The sequence below is a fragment of the Zophobas morio genome, unplaced genomic scaffold, assembly GCF_036711695.1.
Source record: "Zophobas morio isolate AGI-343-1 ecotype UQ-CSIRO unplaced genomic scaffold, CSIRO_AGI_Zmor_V1 ptg000002l, whole genome shotgun sequence".
Lineage (NCBI taxonomy): Eukaryota > Metazoa > Arthropoda > Insecta > Coleoptera > Tenebrionidae > Zophobas > Zophobas morio.
In genome coordinates this window covers 22675512-22695390 of record NW_026972107.1, presented here as the reverse complement: position 1 = coordinate 22695390, position 19879 = coordinate 22675512, and the positions used below count along the sequence as shown (strand labels likewise).

At 33.1% G+C, this 19879-nt stretch overlaps 1 protein-coding gene and 1 long non-coding RNA gene across 5 annotated transcripts in view; both read right to left on the bottom strand.

Moving 5' to 3' along the window:
- LOC135130688 (protein bark beetle) overlaps window positions 1–9019 on the bottom strand; it is a 43018-nt gene extending 33999 nt beyond the window's left edge. For all 4 annotated transcript variants that reach the window (XM_064058125.1, XM_064058140.1, XM_064058132.1 and 1 more), the window contains exon 1: window positions 8287–9019. In XM_064058125.1, the coding sequence (XP_063914195.1) occupies window positions 8287–8577 (291 nt within the window). In that variant the 5' untranslated portion in view covers window positions 8578–9019. The remainder of the gene's footprint in view (window positions 1–8286) is intronic.
- Window positions 9020–15186: 6167 nt separating this feature from the next.
- Window positions 15187–15847, bottom strand: LOC135122570 (uncharacterized). The gene is made up of 3 exons (XR_010279414.1): window positions 15596–15847; window positions 15387–15542; window positions 15187–15335 (listed from the first exon to the last, which is right to left on the bottom strand). It is a non-coding gene; the product is annotated as an uncharacterized LOC135122570 (long non-coding RNA).
- Window positions 15848–19879: the final 4032 nt, after the last annotated feature.

Here is a 19879-nt window from a genome sequence, read left to right as displayed (position 1 = left end):
TTATTTGCGGACACGGAATGCACATTAAATAACCGAAGCGGAAATTAGCAATGATCTTAATGGATGGTTTAATTTTAATTATACCTATTGAAAGTCCTGAGGTTCAGGTCATCTAATTAAAAAATTTAATGTTTTTTAATTAGATTAGACACAATACTCTTTAAATGGTCAGTCGCACCGCGAAATTGTTTTATTTTTATTCACAGTTAGACACGAAGGTTGGTGTCTCGAATTGTTTAATTGCTTACATTGAGCGTGTCACCACTTGTAAAAAATATGCTGCATTTGCGCTTTCTAAGCTTAATTAGATCAATCACTATAAGTTAACATAGTTTTTCAAAAATTGGAAAATACGCACAGAAATGAGGAAGCTAGTACAGGCTATCAATAATTTATTTGTTACGTCAAACTGTCAGTAGAAATTTCAGTCAAGCTTACTCAACAAACTTAGCTGTAAGCTACGTATAAAACAGTATGCAACATCAGTTTGACAATTTGATTATAATTCGCATTTCGACACGGCGGCAAAAGACAACACCCATTGTGCTGTTAGAATCACACTATGATGACTACAAGTATAATCGTGGATAGCAGAAGTGGCAAACCTAACTTTAAGATCTCAATATGGTTACCACAAAAGTATGAACTTCTTCTCTTTCTGCCAGTGTCTGATAAAGACGATAAACCATTTTCTTCGCATCAGTACTTAAAAATTTCACCATTTTATAAATTTAATACAGTAATGCATAAAGTCGTTTTAGATACGTATGGAGAAGAATTGCGTAAAATATGACTAGTTGTTACCGTTTGATGAGGTATTGCAAAAGGTATCGTTCCACTTTATCAACAATTGTGACATTAAGATGTTCTTCATTTTTATTAAGATTTGTGACGCCTTCTTCTCGTTCATCAACACCATTGAGGTCCATCTGAACCTGTACCTTAGTACCAACATTGTCACACACCCATGGTTTAAGAAAGTTACAATTAAATAAGTCATAAATTGACTTAAAATAATATCAGATATTACTCCTAGAATCATTCCACTTGAAATTTGCCACACCCACACCTCAGACAAAAAGTTATCTCACAGTCAAAACTAATCAGTAATGAAAAAGGTATACAAAAAATGAATCATTTAAGACACGGTTTACAATATAACCAGATTAGTTTTTTGGAAAAACGACATAGGATGGATGTTGGGAGCCTCAAAAATTAGTACAGATTTATTTTAAATACTTTTTCAATCGCTAAAACTATTTTGACAGAATTTAATACACAAGTTTTGACTGTAAAACCTCCTGTACTACTAAAACTGTGTTAAAATTTCTTCTCTACTATCCTAGTCAGATCTTTTTCACGAATAAATTCCGCGGTCAAGTTTAACCCTTTTGGCTGGTCTAATTCTCAAAAAAGTTATGGGATACTTGGCAACAAATAGGGAATTATAAGGGTTATCATTACCTAGAAGTACCTAGTTAATAAAAAAAAGGGTCAAAAAAATTCGAAAATTGTCTAGTCTGCAGCGTTTCTGATAAAGTATCACCAAATTACTGTTTTATTTTTTACAAGATGATCCTATTGATCTAAACTTTAATAACATGAAAATATGTTTTAAGTTCTATATACATTTTTAATGATTAATAAATACGTGTCTCTGAAACTAAATTATTTCTCCGAGTGCTTATTCGTTTAAAATTGATTAACATTCAAGTAAACTAGATATTACGACAGGAAATCTAGTTTATGTTATTAGCCCTTAAACTTATATGCAAATCTTTCTGACCGCAGCGCGCAACTGATCCATGCCCCTTGTTTCATATAACTTACATGCACATTAATTTTAAAACATTGGTCTAGAGTTATTTAGACAGAACTTCTCTCGCTCCTGAAATACAATACATAACATATTCAGCTTTTTCGAAAAATTCTAAAATTTAATGTTGCGAATTTTATTTTTTATAACCCCTTTAAGTTAAAATAAAGATATGTGCATGATGTTAAAGTAGGTAAAGGAGCATGCAATTCGTATGTTTCAAATGAGGTTGTCCATTATAAAATTTTATGATGACGTCATCAACTTTTTAACGAGGACATGCGTATCAGTTTAAGTAGATGCAGTGTAATGCTAATAATAACAGTACTACAGTCCAATTTTCAGCAAAATGGAGTGAACCGTTCTTGATTTCATAAATAAAATATATTGTCTCATTCATTAGTTTTCTTGAAATACCCTGTATAAATAATTCTTAAAACTATGAATGCATAGATGAACTACAAGTACACAGTCATAATATTTTGCACATTTTAGGTAGGATTTATTACTCAAAATTTTGAGATGAGAGAAAATGGAGAGAACAAACGGATAAATTTTGATCAAGGATTTACCGTGCTTACGATAACCTTAAAACGTTTGCAGTTTCAGAGTTAAATTGGAATATGTTATACAATTTTGATTTTTTTTACAAAAATCTGGATGCTTAGGGTAAAAACGCAACACGGATTCATAAATCACAAATGCAGGAGTATCTTATTTTATAAAAATTTACATAAGATTGACTATTGTAAATTTTGGTCAGCGCTTACACAATATTTCTAACATACATATAAAATTTGACTACAATTTCAGAGATTATTTATCTAATAAAAATTGACACAAACCACAGACAGACGAAAGACAAACGACAGACGGACGCAAACGCCAGACCTATACTCTTTCATACTTTAGAGGTCATGAAACGTCGAGAAAACATTAAAGTAATGGAACAGATATTTTTATTGCTTAACCATTTGTATAGATATAAGCCAGATTTACGACAATTTTAATTTCGGTAATCACCACCGTTGGAAACAAAACATATTTCAGAATGACAAGTAAAGTAAAGGCACAATACTGAAAAATACTGTCCAAATTATTCTTTTCTAAGCTCGAATTAGTAAACCTGCAGATGTGTAACTGTGCCTTATTACTGGATGATCACCTTTATACAATGTGACCATACTTGGCATAATAAAAAAAGTTACAAGAACTACATTTTTGTTTATTAACTGTTTGCTAGTGTGAAATATTTATTTATTTAGTATGTTAAACAGCTTCAGTTTAATGGCAAAATGACTGCATGCATTCGACAGAACTCATTTATGTGAATAATTTACAGTTACTGTGTACCATATGTATCTACAACTGTTTTGTCCATAATTTAATGCAGAACATGTTTATTTTTAAACAAAATACATCCAACTATATACGAGTACGCTTAGATTTCATTTCACTAAACAAAAAAAGAATATAAACATTATTTTTTTTCGACCAACCTCTCTCGAGATTTTTTACATTTTTTTTAAGTTGTTTTCAAAATTTAATTTCCCAGAAAGAAGTTTGTAACATTGTACGATATTTTAGAAGAGAGAAAAGGAAGAAAATGTGAACACTATAATGTTAATAACTGGTTTTGTAAAATATCACACATTCGTTATTTTTTAGAAAAAAACGTTCTCATTCGTTGCGTATAGGGCTGACCCTAACAGATTGTTGATACTTGTTTTTCTTAGCTACACTGATGCCAACAATATATTTATACTGATTTCAGTTGTTACAGATGACATAAAGAAAAATGTTGACAACAAAATCAAACTAACCGAATTTCAGACTGGTTTTAAAGGAGCAAACGTCAGTGAATTCATGAAAAGGACCAAAAAATTGAAAAGCTAATGTACAGGGTATTATATCTGAAAATATATATACCTTCATTTTGTTTATACTTTTGAAAACCATTCCAACGAAAGAAAAAAATTCTTGAATAACCTTACACATTTTCCTCTGTAGAATTGATTAACAAATATTTTTTAACTATACACATTAATTGTTTCCATAAATGAAAATGTAAACACCTTAGCAATAATTTGTCTAGATATTCGAGTGTATATCATCTCCACTTTTTTACTGTAAAAGATCTTTGTTATAAAAGGTTTATATATTCAAAATAATGTGTGAAAAGTTCATTATTTAGAGATGTATATTAGTGTATTTATTCATAGGCGAACTATGCCATGATAATTATTCATATAAATAAAAAATATATTGCACATACTTAATAGTTGTGTATGTGTTTATTTATTGCAAGGCTGAACACGTAGATTAGGTTTGGATAGATTAGTTCATAAAAATCAACCTAAATTTGTTAAAAGTAAGCAAAAAAAGTGAAATAGTGTTTTCGTAATAATGCGCAATGTAAGAAAAGATTAACATCATCAGGATAACGCAAGTCAATCACTGTCCCTTATTGTATAGGATAAAATGAAAGTGTACATAAAATTTCAACCATCAGTTCAATAGTTTTGGAGATTAATAAAATCTCCAACAGACAGATACGCGACGACAATACGTCCAGAAAATAAAATTCATAAAACAAAAATATAAATATTTTAAATCTTAAAATTTACAAATTTTATACAAAATTTAACAATTGATAGCTAAAAATTACCTAAAAATAAAATTTGAGACATTCAGTATACCAGAATAGACATTACTTGATCAAAGATAAAATTTAGTTTGCTGATATAGGAGATATACACCTAATCTATAATTCTATATTGATACAGTTTCAAATAAAATAAATTATTACTTTCATCAACTGAGATAAAAAATAAAGCATTTGACAGATAAATCATGTTGACTCAAAAATTAAAATTACAAGTTATTATTTCGTCATTAGTGGTGAAACTGAACCATCTAACAAATAACCTCTAATCTATCATATCAGCAAACAACTATTCACAGGTGCTGAATAAATATTGAATTTTGATAAAAATTTTCAATAGCAACATTTACAATGCCAACGATGAATATTTTGTACAATGAACACACAAGACCCACAGCGGTACTACCGCTCCATGCTTGTACAGACAATGTATGCAGGTTATTTACGGACGTTATCACAACATGTGTTTCACACCTGATAACGTATCACTTATTACTAATTACTTCTAATTTGTTCCACCTCCTTTTCGAAGAATTTCAACTAAAGCCTCTGATTATAGTTCACTACACGTATTTCAACAAGTGAAGTCGAGGAATTCAGAAAACGAGGAGCCATTAATTGTCACACACGTTAATGATTATAGCACCGCCACACCCAAACAAGGCTTTTATAGTATGCAAGGGACAATCGGCTGCCGGAAAGAGGAAAACATTGTTTACAGAGACACAATGTAGCATCCTCGCATCTTTTTTTGTTTAATTGTTTATTTAAATTGTGGGTCGCTGACTAACCGTTCGTTATTGGCATGTCTGGAACGTTTTTTCACTTTGTTGAGTAATGTAAGGTTTCTTTCTGGTTATGAGATGACTCATTTGAAATGTAGACGAGGTACTACCTGTTAATGGTATGTAATTATTAACATTTTATTCGAAATGGGAACACTTTTATGACGGAGTGAGTGTCAAAGATGAGTCAATGATTTATAGAATGACTCACAACAGAGTTTAATTGATAATAATGAGTTACTGATAAAACCACAACGCTTGTCGTCTATGGAATATATTTAAAAAATACCAGGCAATAGGTCCTTGTTGCTAAATGTTTCCTAGAATAAACGTACCTACATATTTTGTCATTTTCCAAGAGTTGAAAACTTTAGTCATAGTTACGGTTATACGTTTTCTGCAACATAATGGTAATAATGTTAACGAAGTTGGATTCTTATCTTTCATTTATTGGCCATTAAAGTATAGTTAAATTAATATATGTCTACTAATTTTTCAACAAACGAATGTCAAAACTTCTTTTAATGTCGGGAAGTTATCAAATCCACTGTGTAATTCGTAATACGTAATTAATTTTATGGGACTTCCGTTATGAAAATAAACTTTCAATTAAACATGACTTGGTAAACCGTTTTATGTTCAAGAAGTTGTAAGTTTTGAGCTCTTTTGAAGGGTTTAAATAATAATTGGCAACAATAAATGGGACCTGAGACATGGTTGAATTTCTGCCGCAAAGCAAATGCAAGATCAAACAAGTTTGAGTTTCAAGAGTCAATTAAGAAAAAACAACATGTAAACACTAACCGTAAACGTATATTTCTATAGCTCTTTTAAGAATGTAAACATAAATAAACTGCCCGTTACAATATTTACATGTTTTAATGTTATTATTTTGGATTAGTAAAAAAATATGAATTAAGTTTCTTAAAAATGCCACTGTAAGTTGTAGATTTAAACTGATACTGATGCAAATCATCAAACAAGGCAAAGCACCAATTTTACAGTAAAACATATATTTGATATCAAATAAAAAAAATTAAAATTTCTAAATTGCGAAAGAAGTAAATTTATTGTGACACTTCTTTTAATTTAAAAATTAATAATTGAAAACACTATGATCTATAGGGTTGTCCATCTAATGGATTTTTTTACCGTTGAAACTACGAGTTAGCTGCTCACTTCGAGTACCTTCAAAGTACTGGGTGTTTCATTTATGACTTAACCCCATTTCTAACATTTTGTATTTATATCTACACTCTATGTATTATTTAACCAAAAAACACCTTATTGAAAAATTTGGGAACAAATTTATGTAGAATTTAGTAGGATCTGTAATGTTTTGTACAAAAATTCTAGTGGTAAACAAGTTAGATTTCTTGAACAATATTTATGAACCTCAGAAAGTGTCACTTTTTGGAAAATTGAAATGGCCATTATGCAAATTATTGATAGAACTGTGAAGTAGTATGAATATTATAACAACCAAAATGAGTTTAATTTCACAAAGACAGCAGGCAAATGTGGTTCGAAAAACTGGCTAAATTTATACTGTGTACAGTACAAAATCAATTTTTTTTGTTTTTCAAAGTTGTCCGAATGTTTAGTTTTAAAGTAGTAGCAATATTTTTGTTTCAAATTACAGCAGTCTATCTTCATAAATAAAAAACAGCTAGAAAGAACAGTGCAGTCTTAAGTGAAATATCTCGTTTATTTATTTGGTTTTCAACTTATATTGAATATACGTTTAAACTAACAGTCGTAATACGATTAATATTGTAGAAAACGTTAGTTCTGGAAGTTTTTTCTACACCAATGAAAATAACTACATAGTATTCTTATGTGTATGCGAGAGCATATACCTACTATTTAGACGAAGTATAAGTTTTAAAGATAAGTACATTACGACTACGAGTTATACATAAAAGAAAATCAACATTTCGATAGAGTTTAACTAAATGTTCTGCTAAGTAAATACATGAACTGCTTAAAAGGATGAGTCAGATAGATTGCATTATACAGCACATGTTCAACAAAGGATAAAATATTTAATTACATAATTTCATTGCCAACACAGAGTTATCACTGCTGACTTATCGGTTATATCTAAAATTCAATCTAACAGCAAAATGAGTAATATTTAGTAATAACTAGACATTTAAGCAGAAGCTTAATTCTGATGTGTATAGTCAGTCAGTTGTCACTTTCAAATTTAAGAAAGTTGAGTCTAAAATAAAATTAATGGTAAAACGTGGTACGTGTGTAAATATTACAAGTTTTGCGTCACTAACACAATTAGAACTAATGACAGCAATTTCAACAAAATCGGAATAAAGTTCGTAGAATGTTTGCAAAAATTTCTAAACTATTAGTCACTGAAAATATCAGAAAAATTGGGAATTCTGATAGTCGTCAACTGTTATCTGATTGAGCAGAATAATAAATTAATGAACAGCGGTTTATCGCAAGGTAAACATAAAAATTGTCACGAATCAATACAGGTTAGTGCTAGATGATTGACTAATAAAACTAACACAACTTAACAAAATTGATGACGTTATTCTGTTTTAAAAATCTCGAGTTCGAATTATTATACATTATTTTCATGTTTTTGATACAATTTTTGTACTTGTTTCTTTCATTAATCTTTGAAATTTCCAAAGATTGTAGTCGCACTTTTCTTATTACGCATCGTTAATATTTACTGATTTCGTAAGCTATGAAACAGATACCTAATTACCTTATCTTTACGAATGTGTTTTATCAATGATACTCTTTTCATTTAGTAAATAGTCAGATAACCCCTTTGTTACCAAAAAAGGATTGTAAATTTACTTAGACACAAAAGGTACCACCATTATTCAATGGGATTGTTTGATCGATAACTTTCAATAGTTCGTGAAAGCCTATGATTTTCCTTTTATTGAGTAACTGTGCTATAACAGCCACACCATAATACGAGCAATAAAACCAAAAAACATAATTTGATAAAAATGTTACACTATTCGAAGAAAAACACTTACCACGGCAGTCAAAACTCCTCGAACGGTAATTCCAACCTGTGGTTCAACATAAATCGTAACTCCTGGTTCAATAACTAATTCTGCGTTCCTTTCAACAATGATGTCACTTCTTAACCAGTACGGACTTTTCAATTTTGAAAACACTAGCTTATCATTAACAATAGTACCACCAGGATGCTCAGTCCTAGTCCCCCTCGTACTCTCCGTACTCTCAAAATAGAGTCCTGTTTCTTGCAGCAGACCCTCATTGATGATTAAAAAAAGACATAACGTCCTCAAAAAATTAAACATTGTTCCGCAGGCCACTCACAAGCATCACTCTTCCCAAACGGCACTCGACTTCGGAAAAAAAATAATAACCGTTAAGACACTGTTTACTCACGACGAACTTTAACTCTGCTCACTTTCTTTTAACTTATTTATGTCGAAATAGTCGCACTACTCGCACGTACGATTCAATCGATTAATCGAATATGATAAAGACACTTAAACTCGCGCTGTTGCAACTAAAATTTTTATTTTCTCACGTCAACTGCCGCGGACAAAGCTTTTAATTTTTGAGATGCGTTTTTTAACGAACAAGAGGGACGGTAGGCGCGGTTTGACTTGTTTTTTACGTAAAGAATCTAGTCACGTGACCAGGTGAACCCCCACTCACCTGTGCAGGTATAACAGGTGTGACTGTATTTCGACGTTCCGATAGATAGCGCTTTGCCAACTGTTTACCACGGTGGATGGGTTCTGACTGTGATGAGCTTTTCGTTGCATTTCAAGGAATACGTTGACCATAATTACGCGTAGGACGCCAATTAAGGCGGCAGTTCACCTTACTACTGCAGCCATTTCAGTCTAGATGCAGCTGACCCTTATTATGGAGAGGTTCGTCGTGGATTTTCACCGTAAACTGTAATTTAGAGAAAATTGCTAAATCGTGGGTTTGCAGTGTCTTTTGTCGTTTGCGGTAAACATCGAAGATGATTAACGAAACTGCCAGTCTCTAGGTAAATGTGAATGCAGTTATCTGAGCAAATTGTGTTTGCGTTCTCTATCTAAAAATTTGTTTCTTTCACGTTTATTTAAAAAACTAGCTTTAGACCTTATTGTATGACTGCAATTTATGCACCCTGATCAGTAAACAATGCTCACATTTAAGCCATTTTTCAAATTATTAGGTACAATTTTAAAACGTTAATTTATCGAAGGGCATTGATCAAAGAATAGAAAAACGACCAAATATAAATTATAAAATTTACCTATATGTTACTGGAAATGATAATTATATCGGAGAAATGAATTGTTGTTTTATTGGTTGCCTGTATTTCGGTGAAAAAAGCAATTAATATGAATGTACTATACACAGTCAGGTCGATATTTCAAATAGGAAACTTAAATTGTCTTTATTTTTTTTTAATTCCCGAGTAGCAGGTTATGGCTCGATCATTTTGCCGAATGTCTAAGCAATGTTCTTCTTGTGTCTTGTAGTTCACGCATACAATAATGCAGATTTGTCGTTTGCAACTGTTTGTGTTCCTTACGTGTGTCATTTTTTATTATCTGAGAACGGATAGAGATATTGAAATTCTGTAAACGCCATTGTTTTTAGATTGAAGGGGAAGATGGAAATATTGTTAATTGCCACTTTCATGTTTTCTTGACTTTTCATAACTCCTAGAGGTCGAATAAAAAGTGCTCTCCCGTTTTCGTCTGTCTATCGTCTCTGTCGATCGATTTTTCTTAGACAGATAAAATCCGAAACTACCGGACGATTGTTGACTTCATATCAAATAATTCTAATTTAAAATGATGTAAATGGTATATAATAATATAGGTACTCCGGCCAAATTTTCGCAAAAAATTAACAGAGTACAATAACGTTTTACCAGTAAACACAGAATGTAAACGTTAGTGGCCTCTATATCGGCACGCGGACCTGCTGGTCGCAACCAAACTTGGCTGTTGTTCCATTGTCGTTTATTTAATGAAATTTGTCCTGTCCTCTCTTTTGAAAATAATCAGATTTTATTTCTTTTTAAGGCAGATACTTGTCATCGAAACGCACTAATAGTGAATTCTTTCGAAGTATAAAGGTGGATATGACTTATTGCACTTCAGGGGCGAGGAAAGTTCTATCGAAATAACTACCATTTTATTTTCTCTTGCACTGGTGATGTGCTGTGACTAGTAGTATTATCCATGTTGATGCCGTCATCACAAAATTTTGTTCTGGAAAAACTCGCTTGAAACATACGTATAACATGCTCCTTTGTTTTAACAATAGCTAATCGTCGAGTTCTTTAGAAGTACAAACATAACACTCGAAGTGAAGCATGTTATTGTTACTGAAAGGACACGTTTGTTATCTGCTTTAAATATATTTTACACTGTCAATTCCGTACTTGTGCGGACTGCGTCCCCGTGGAATTTACGCGATGTCATTTATACCGCTGGTTTTCAGTTTATAAAGATCATCACAAACAAATTTATAAAAAAAAAATCGTTTAAAGAGTTTTCGCTTATTTACCAGCAACAAAGTAAATAGGCAACGACGTTTTCAACTTTTAAGCTCCCTGTGCTCAGTGCTATAAAAGTAAACTTCACTTCGAACAAGTGTTAGCTAACTAGTTAACTTTTATAACTACCAAATAAAACTTCATACTCAAGTTTTCTCATTTTCTTATATTTTCTATTAAAACTCAATAATTAAAGTTTATATAGTGCATCCAGGAAAGTTTAATTTTTTTGATACTGGAATTATTTTTTCGATGTAATTAATTTTCTTCTCGCTAGAATAATAAGAAAAGAATAGTACTTATAAACGGATGAAAATTTTTAGAATACATAAAAAAGATCGCGAAAAAGACAATAAAATATTAGCAGTCGAATATAATTTATCGAGAATAATTCTTCCAGACATCAAACGAATTATAACCTCATACCGATTTATGGAAAATATGCGTTTATCTGAGCCTAATCCACGTACAAGGGGTTTTTATATCTCAGGGATGTTTTATGGCAGAGCACGTAAATCTCCTACCGTACCATAAAATTTTAATTTCTGAAAAAATCGACAATATAAACTCAGGGTTTTTTTTATTACAAGTAAGAATAATAACATCTTGAACTCATTTCAATAAAACTCAAAACGCTTTTTTATTTCTGTTACAGCATCCTGGACATTAATTTTAAAATGAATAAATAATTATGTATTAGTTAATCGAAAATAACAATAAACAATTTCAAGCATCATCCATAAGATTTAACGGCGAAATGGTTACAATTATTTATTAAAGATGTTCAATGGTCTTGAAAAAAAAGATCAAACAAAAGTTATATGAAACAAAATGATTGTGATTTAGTGTTTAGTTTAAAAAAATTATAACTCGTATATACGTTAATATGTTGCAAAAGCAATAGTACAAACGGCCTGATTCTTTCTCTTTCAGTCTTCTTTGTCCTCGGCTTTACCCTACTTATTTGAGGTTTGCTCTTCTGGTTATTTTTCTGCAGTTTGGGGCGTTGTTCCTGTTTCGGCGTGTTTTAAATCTATCAAAACTACTGGCATACATGTGGGATCTATGGGTAATCTCCAGGAATGTCATGTGTCCGTTGGTCCCTCACGGCGTGATGATACCACCGTAGTCGACTTTCAGTGATTTTATTCCTCGGATAGATCTCACCTTGTGTAATTCTTCCTCTTTCAATATTATTAAATATATTTTAACAAATAATCAAAAATAGAAAACAGTTTTTTTTTCGTAAGTACTACAACCCATCATTTGACTACTTATTTATTTTAGACAGGAGTAACAAATCTCCCGTTTCGATATTGTATATTAGGAATAGTAGAACCTATCTTCTAAGGCTATAAACCATTTGCACACGTTTAAAGATTGAAGGCTAACAGATTCGCCTTCAGATTTCTGCAAATGTTCTTACCCGATAATTTTAACAAAACAAAGCGCAGTCCAAGATACATATTTTCCTTTATTGTAATAAATTTGTTGAAACTCAAACAGTTGGATCTACACTCAGTTTGCACAAAAAGTACAATTAATTGAGTATATACTTTTTTTTCTTTTTATACTAAAATTTCCAAGTTCGTCCTTCCATCTCCTGGCAGATAGCAAGCCGCAAGCGCAATATATTTAAATTTTTACAAGCATTGCGGTCTCTTCTCAATGGAATAAATTGTTGGCTCTTACCCAAAAGAGCCGATTTTACTGCTGTTATATAACCTTAGAAGGTATGTTTTACTATACTAGCTGTTGCCAGCAGCTCATCTTGCGAACTTTAATCCCTTATTTTACCCTTTTAGGGGTGGAATTTCTAAAGTATCTTTCTTAGCGGGTGGTTACATTGCAAAAAGAACCTACTGTCCAAACTTCATGCTGCGTTGATGAATCGGTCAGTGTGTCAGTCAGGATGAGGATAAACACTTCTGTTTATATAGATAGAATATTTTTGTAGTACATAGTATAGTGTCTCAAATACTACAAGGTTATATGGCAGTTGTAAAATTATGGTATTGTGCAGACGACAATGGAGCACTTAATAAAGCAAACCCACAGTTGTAAAATATATTTGTGTTGGGTTAATGTACCAAAAATGTTTAAGCGGATTAACCAGCAGTAGATATTAAGGTGGTAAGATATTGAGACAAATTCCTGATTCATGATGCTAGGATTGAGCCGGTAATCAGCCGCACAAAATAAATTATAACATCCCATTATTAAGTTTAGTGGAGGCATATAACCTTGTAGTACCTACATCATAGTTAACCAGACTAATGATAAACGTTGAAAAGTAACTGTGTGTTCAAATCCCCGATTGAGAACCACAGATTATTTTTTGATCCTTTAAGCTTACTCGTACAGAGGATCGCCAACGCGAATTAAGGTACCTATTCAACAACGATCCACCAAGGATTGGTTGGTGCTACTTTTTGTCTATTACAGCATAGCAGCAGCTTTAAATTAAGTAATGTTAATTTCTGAATAAAAAATGAAACAAGTGTATAGAGATACTTGAATTAAAAAAATGCCTTTAACAGAGTTTCAAAAACAGATTATTGAACAAAGACTTGTCTCTAAGATATATTTTTGAAGAATTACATGTCAGCAAAAGCACAATTTTGTTAGCGAAAAAAAAAATGAAAATTTCGGGTAAATTACACGCACACCAGGTACGGGTCGCCCAAAAATTACTACCGAAGACGAAGATCTCTTACTGGCTGATTTTCTCCGTGGATCTCTCACTGGCTGATTTTCTCTGTGAGAATTCTTTTGAATCAGTGGTTAGAGCAAGGCAGGAAACACATTTCCCCGCATCTTCAAAAACCGTGCGAAGACGAATGAGGTTGAATGAGTTACGGAATAGAGCTGTGACAAGAAAGATTTATCTTACAGATGCAAACAAAAAGCAAAGGTTAAAATTTGCCATGCAATTTGTAAATCAACCGCTCAATATGTGGGAAACTGTGGTATTTTCTCATGAAAAGACATTTCAGTCCCGTAGTAATGGTCAAATCCGTGTTTACCGGCCAGCTGGGACACGGTATGAAGAACAATATGCTCATAGATCTAACCAGAGTGGTCGGTTTTCAATAAATTTTTGGGGGTGGAGAATGTTTAGTCGTTTAGGATCGCTTAAATGCAATAGTGTACCGCAGAATTTTTGAAGAAGTAAGCTGCCATAAGTTTTACCAATGTTTCAAAACCAGAACTTCATACATCAAGATTGTTCATTATTTATTGCTAACTTTGCTTTTTTATGGCCAAATTTATTTATACACATGATTTTAGCCCACAAAATATTGGCGAGTTACAAGAAAAGGTTGTAACCGCTTGACAAAATATAACGTCTGAATTTACCGGACAATTAGTTCAATCGCCTCGCAAACTGCAAAATGTGATACACGCAAACGGTGGAATAACAAAATATTAATTGTTTATTTATTAAAATATTGTTAATTAGTACAATGTTTCTAAAAATAAAAATTTAGGTGCTGTTGAGATGATTCGGGTTTGACTAATTAATGGTCATTAATAAAAGAGCCCAAAGACTTTTTTCGCAAATTCAACCGAAGATATTCTCGGCTTTCTCGTTTAATCATGCGACAAACCACTAGAAAATCATCAAATCCACGTCAAAAATACCGATTTACTCCAGATTTTTATGACAGTTTTGTACCAATTTTATATGTCCAACGTTTGTACCTGTCAAGGTCACCCTTTTCCTCCATTCGGTGAGTTTTCTAATCGGACCTTTTGATCAAAAAAATTACTTCCAATTTCAATTAAATTTCAGGAGAAGTTTTACAGTTTTTGACTTGTTTCGATTCTGCATCGTCAGACAGACAGACAGACGGGCGAACGGAAACGGAGACCTATTTCTTCGTGGTCTAAGTGTCATGAAAGGTCGAGAAAACATAAACGTAGGAAGTCGGCCGATGGACTCGATTACAATACTTCCTTAGCTTAGGCTCAGGAAGTAAAAATCAAGACGGATTCATAAAAACTATCGGTGTAGAAGTATATTATTATTATTTTTTTATAAAATTGAAATAAAGTTTATTATGTAAAATTTTGAAGTGACGTCATGACATTTAAGTGATGTACAATAGTATAGTCCTTTACTTATGGTGTATGACTCCGTTTTAAGTTTGGGGTGGTGATCACACGTCAGCACTTGGACTTGCAGTTGCGCCTTCGAATCCGAACATAGCCCTTTCTTTATTTTCTCTTACACTGTGACTAATATTATCTATATTATTTTTAGGGTATAAAGGTTATCACAAAAAAGTCAAATTTCGCATAAACAAATTTTATTATTTTTCACAAAAGTAGGATTTGTTAGAGTGTACTTCACAGGCGAGAGAAGTTCTGTCGAAGTAACCTTTGACCATTTTTTTTTAATGCAAGTACACCTAGGGCCGGTTTATAGAACAGCGAATTAATCGCGAATTAACTTTAACTTCGCTTTCTGTAAATTGGGTCCTAATGTTGTAAATTATATGTGATGGATATGGCAGAAAATACGGCTTTAATAACCTAGAACGAACAACTTGTATCTTGCACTAACAAACTGAAACTTGTTTATACCTGTATTCCCAACATATGGTTTAGTGAAATGTTTTCGGTGTACTTTAATTTATGCACTTTGGACGAGTTTGTTAGGAACATCAGGTACATTTTTTTGTCGGTGTGCTTCCAGTGGTACCAACTGACTTCACGTAAAGCATCAAACATGTCCTGCCACTGTAAATCCCGATTTCCTGAATTTGTAAAAGTACTTCTGTGCGTTAACTTACCATATCTTCGATTCTTTGTCCACTAACCACAAAGCCAACCAGTATTGCAGATACTAGAACGCTGAGAGCTGCAATCCGAAAATATTGATCTGCCAAAGAACCTTCAAACTAGTATTTTTATATTAGATATTTTAACCTTTGTGTAATTAGTACCGCGAAACAAAACACGACGAAACTGGCGGTTACAGTAGTACCGATAACTTGGTATGGTAGAACATACACTCCTGCGAGTTGTAAAACCTTTTGACCATACCTACAAAACTCTTTGCTTTTACGAATAAAATTTTCTGTAGCTTACATGACAAAATGAATGTGATTTTTCACGCAAAACAGCAGACTTTTGTTGACGATCTGTTGGTACTCCACACAAGTAGAACTTATGTGCTCGACTTTGGTATAGTTTGCGTTAATATTTTGCAAGTAGTGTATTATCATAAGCTTTTGCAAATTGGCGTGCCCATAGTAATACAAAATTGAGAATCCTGGAGTACTTACACCCATATAGGTTAACACAAAAACGATAGGTTTCATGAAAAGTTCAAAAAAAAATTCCAACTGTGGAACATATGTGTTCACAAGGTTAAAAAAGAAGATGAACTCCTTGTCTTGTGACGTTGGTATCATGTACGACACAGACACCACCAAGGTGAAAACTACGACCACAAGTATGTACAGCGTGACGAAAAACCACGTTCGCTTGACTTTTTCTGTAATTTCTGCAGGTGCTTCTTCGAGTTTCCATATTTGAATTTCCTGAAGATATGTCTTAATGATGCTGGTTGTGTATTTCTGACAAAAAACACAAACCAACTCCTGAAAAAAAAAGTTCTAAGGCGGTACTCACTTGAAGTTTGTGTTTTACGTATAATGTGAGGAAGTACAACGGGCCGTACTGGACGAAATAATTCAACTCAAATTTTTTCAGAAACAAGTAAAGTTGGAGCAGAACCAGAGGTGTTATAACCATTTTAATGCAAAAAAGAAAGAGCTTGAACATTTTTACTTGAAAAATGTCTATGGTGAAAAAGCGACACAAATTCACGCAAAGCTGGACTAAAAAATATATGAATATGATGGAAATGGGGAGAAAAGGAAATGTTACCTGCCATCGCGATCAGACTGAACAATTCTTTGTACCCGTTGTGTTTTACAAAGATATTACAAAAAATTATGAACATCAATTGCGCTGTCGCTCGTAAAAGGATGATTAAAAATCAATACAGAAAATGAGCTTTAATTTTAGGATAATATCGGCCACGTAAGTCTCAAGGAAAGTTTATCTATTAAAAATAGAATGTTGTTTTTTCATCTTGCTGGAAAAAGCGCCATTTGAATTGAATAAATTTTGTTTCTTGATTAATGATTGATCATTTGGTGTTCTTTTACTTATAACTGCCAAAAAATAAAAACTCATTGAATGAGATATTCATCTATTTAACATTAAATACCAAAAATATGTATAATATAATACTTACAATACTGCCGGGAATGTAAAAAGTCAGAAAAAGTCTTTTCAGGTAGGTTATCAGTAAACAGGTTTAAGACATCCGGCTGTAACGACCTGTTGAATTATAATGGGAGGTAAATTGGTGTGAAGCCATAAAAGCACTAAATGTTTGCGTCTAGTATAACAGAGTATGTTTTCGCTATATTTGATTTTATACATTTTGAACGCCTATGTTAGAAAAAACAGGTAGATTGTTTTGTTAGTTTGTTCCAGTGGTACCAGTCGACTCACGTTGTTCTACCAATATGTTTGTCAGCGTGCTATTGGTCGTGGTGATAATTACATTTCATGTAGACAATGTTATAACAACTTTCACTTATCGTGCGTTAGTCTCACGGTTGAGACCTTCAATTTAATGCAGAAGGAAGGGATTCTTGCACGCTGGGCTTGCAAGTCCTGTAAAGAGAAAATATCTTTTTCAGCTGGTACTATTGCTTCTGACGTTACTTTTGTTGATAAAAAAATAAAGTTACCATTGCTCCAGAAACTATTAATCTGCCTGCTGACCAGCTTACGAATATTGTACAATCCGTTGTACAAAGCTTGCACTTTTTGAACATGGTATGGATGTCGGGCTTGCTCTTTTAATGTACGATGCACTACAAACTGTGAAACTCCAACTTCAGCTGCAAGTCGGCGAGTGCTGATGTGGGGCTCTTCTTCGACTCGTTCCACAATTGTTCATCAGCTGGCAACATTCTTTCGGTTCTATCACGACCACGAGGCTTGGAGGTACCATGACCTCGAAGATGTTGTATACTGTAAATGTTCGCGCAACCTGATGTTTCCATCAGCCACACCATGAAGCATTACCGTGTCCACACGCTTTGAATTGGAAAAAATCACCATTCTCAAAGACGTTAACCGAACACACGATGACAATCAACTGGTACATGACTGTTTTTGCACGTTGCTTATCAGTGTGTCGCTTTTTTTATTCTAAATCATAATCATTCTGTGTCATTGACTGAATTATAGTAGATCAAGAAACACTACGAGTGATGTGTATAACAATTTATACATATTTAATTTCAAACATTTTTTTTCTAGACACTGCTACCCCAATATATAGTTCATAGTATTTTGCATATTTTAAACAAAATTTAGTTGGCAACATTTTGATATGACGTCATCAATTTTTTGGGAGGGGATAAACGGATAAATTTTGGTTTAGCATGCTTGCGATAACCTTAAAACATTTACAAGATTTCAGAGCATTCGGTTTTGCAATTTCAGAGTTAAATTGCAAAATATTGTTACGAAATAAACCCATACGCCGCCCCGATACCACACCTATGGGTTCTCGTGTGTACATCGCCGATGACTCATTGTCGCATGACGGCGGCCGGAGAACAGCCTGGAAGCGGAAGTCGCGAATGGATGCTCCAGAGAAGTCTAGAGGCGGTGACGTAGGCGTTTCGAGAAGGACCCCGTGCTGTTTAAATGAGAACCACCATCGGGAGCAGTCAAAGTAGTCCATAACAACGAGTGTCGAAAAAACCCAGTGAATGTTGCGGCGGAATTATTTTGTACATAGTCGCTGTGTAATCACTCGTGTACATTCGAGTTATTAAGAAATACATTGTTGAGTTTAACCCACGCCGATTTTATTCACCGGTGAACGTAACAATATTGTCATAAATTTTTGATTTTTTAGAAAGAATTGCAAACAACATTGAAACTCGCTGTGATATTAAAAGATTTGGCTTTTAGTATGAGACGATGTAATGTTACAGAATATGAGGAAAGCGTAATCAAGACTATAGAACACTCTGTCACAAAATGTCTGCAGTGTAGTACAAAAATGCTTGGGTCGTCGACTTCATGTGTAAGACAAAGTGTTAGAAGGGAAAGGTTTCTTTAATTGTAATGCAACATAGGTACCTTTCATAAATGAAACTTACGTTTCTTAAATAAAAAGTTTAAATCAGTCTTATTTTTTGTCCTTTTCAACTAAATGTCAAATCTGATCATTTTGGACTAGTGCAAATTAACGGTAAGTTGCACTAATGCAAAATTATCGCTGAAATTCAGTTTGTATTAGTCGTCATGCAGAAATATAAATGATTTGATTGGATCCATTTTTTTCTTTTTGGACAAAATAGTCATTTTCATTTTATCATCTACACAATATTCCTAACATACAGTCAGGGACACGGAATTTCAAACGACAACCAACTTTCTGACATTTAAAAACATTGTAGTCTTATACCTTATTGTCATTATGATTGACAGGTCGTTTGAAATTCCGTGTCCCAGACTGTACATATAAAATTTGACAACAATCGGTCGAGTAGTTTCGGAGATTACCTAAGTTTCTAATAAAAATTGACACAGACAGACGGAGACGCGAGGCGTACTTTTTCGTACTCTTGGGGTCATGAAACGAAAAAAAAAAAATTGTAGAAGCCATTCATCGGACGAACCTCCTACTACAATACATTTTTAGCTTAAGCTTAAGAATTAAAAATACAAAAGTTGTGAAACTGCCACCACGATTAGGAGTTTATCTAGAAACATTTATGCTGCTTTTGAAGATAATCCTTGCAATGACAGTTTTCTTAGTAATAATCTAATAATCACCACAAAGATGTCATATAGAATATTGATTCTGTCACAATAATTAAAATACGGTTACATTATCAAGCGGTAAAAACAAATGACCAGATACGCCATAATTTTTTTATTACTGCTGTTCCAGTGCCCCCTGAAACACCTCCGCCACTGCACTAAGGGGCAATAAACCTCTTACGCCTCACCCCTCTCACCCACGAATC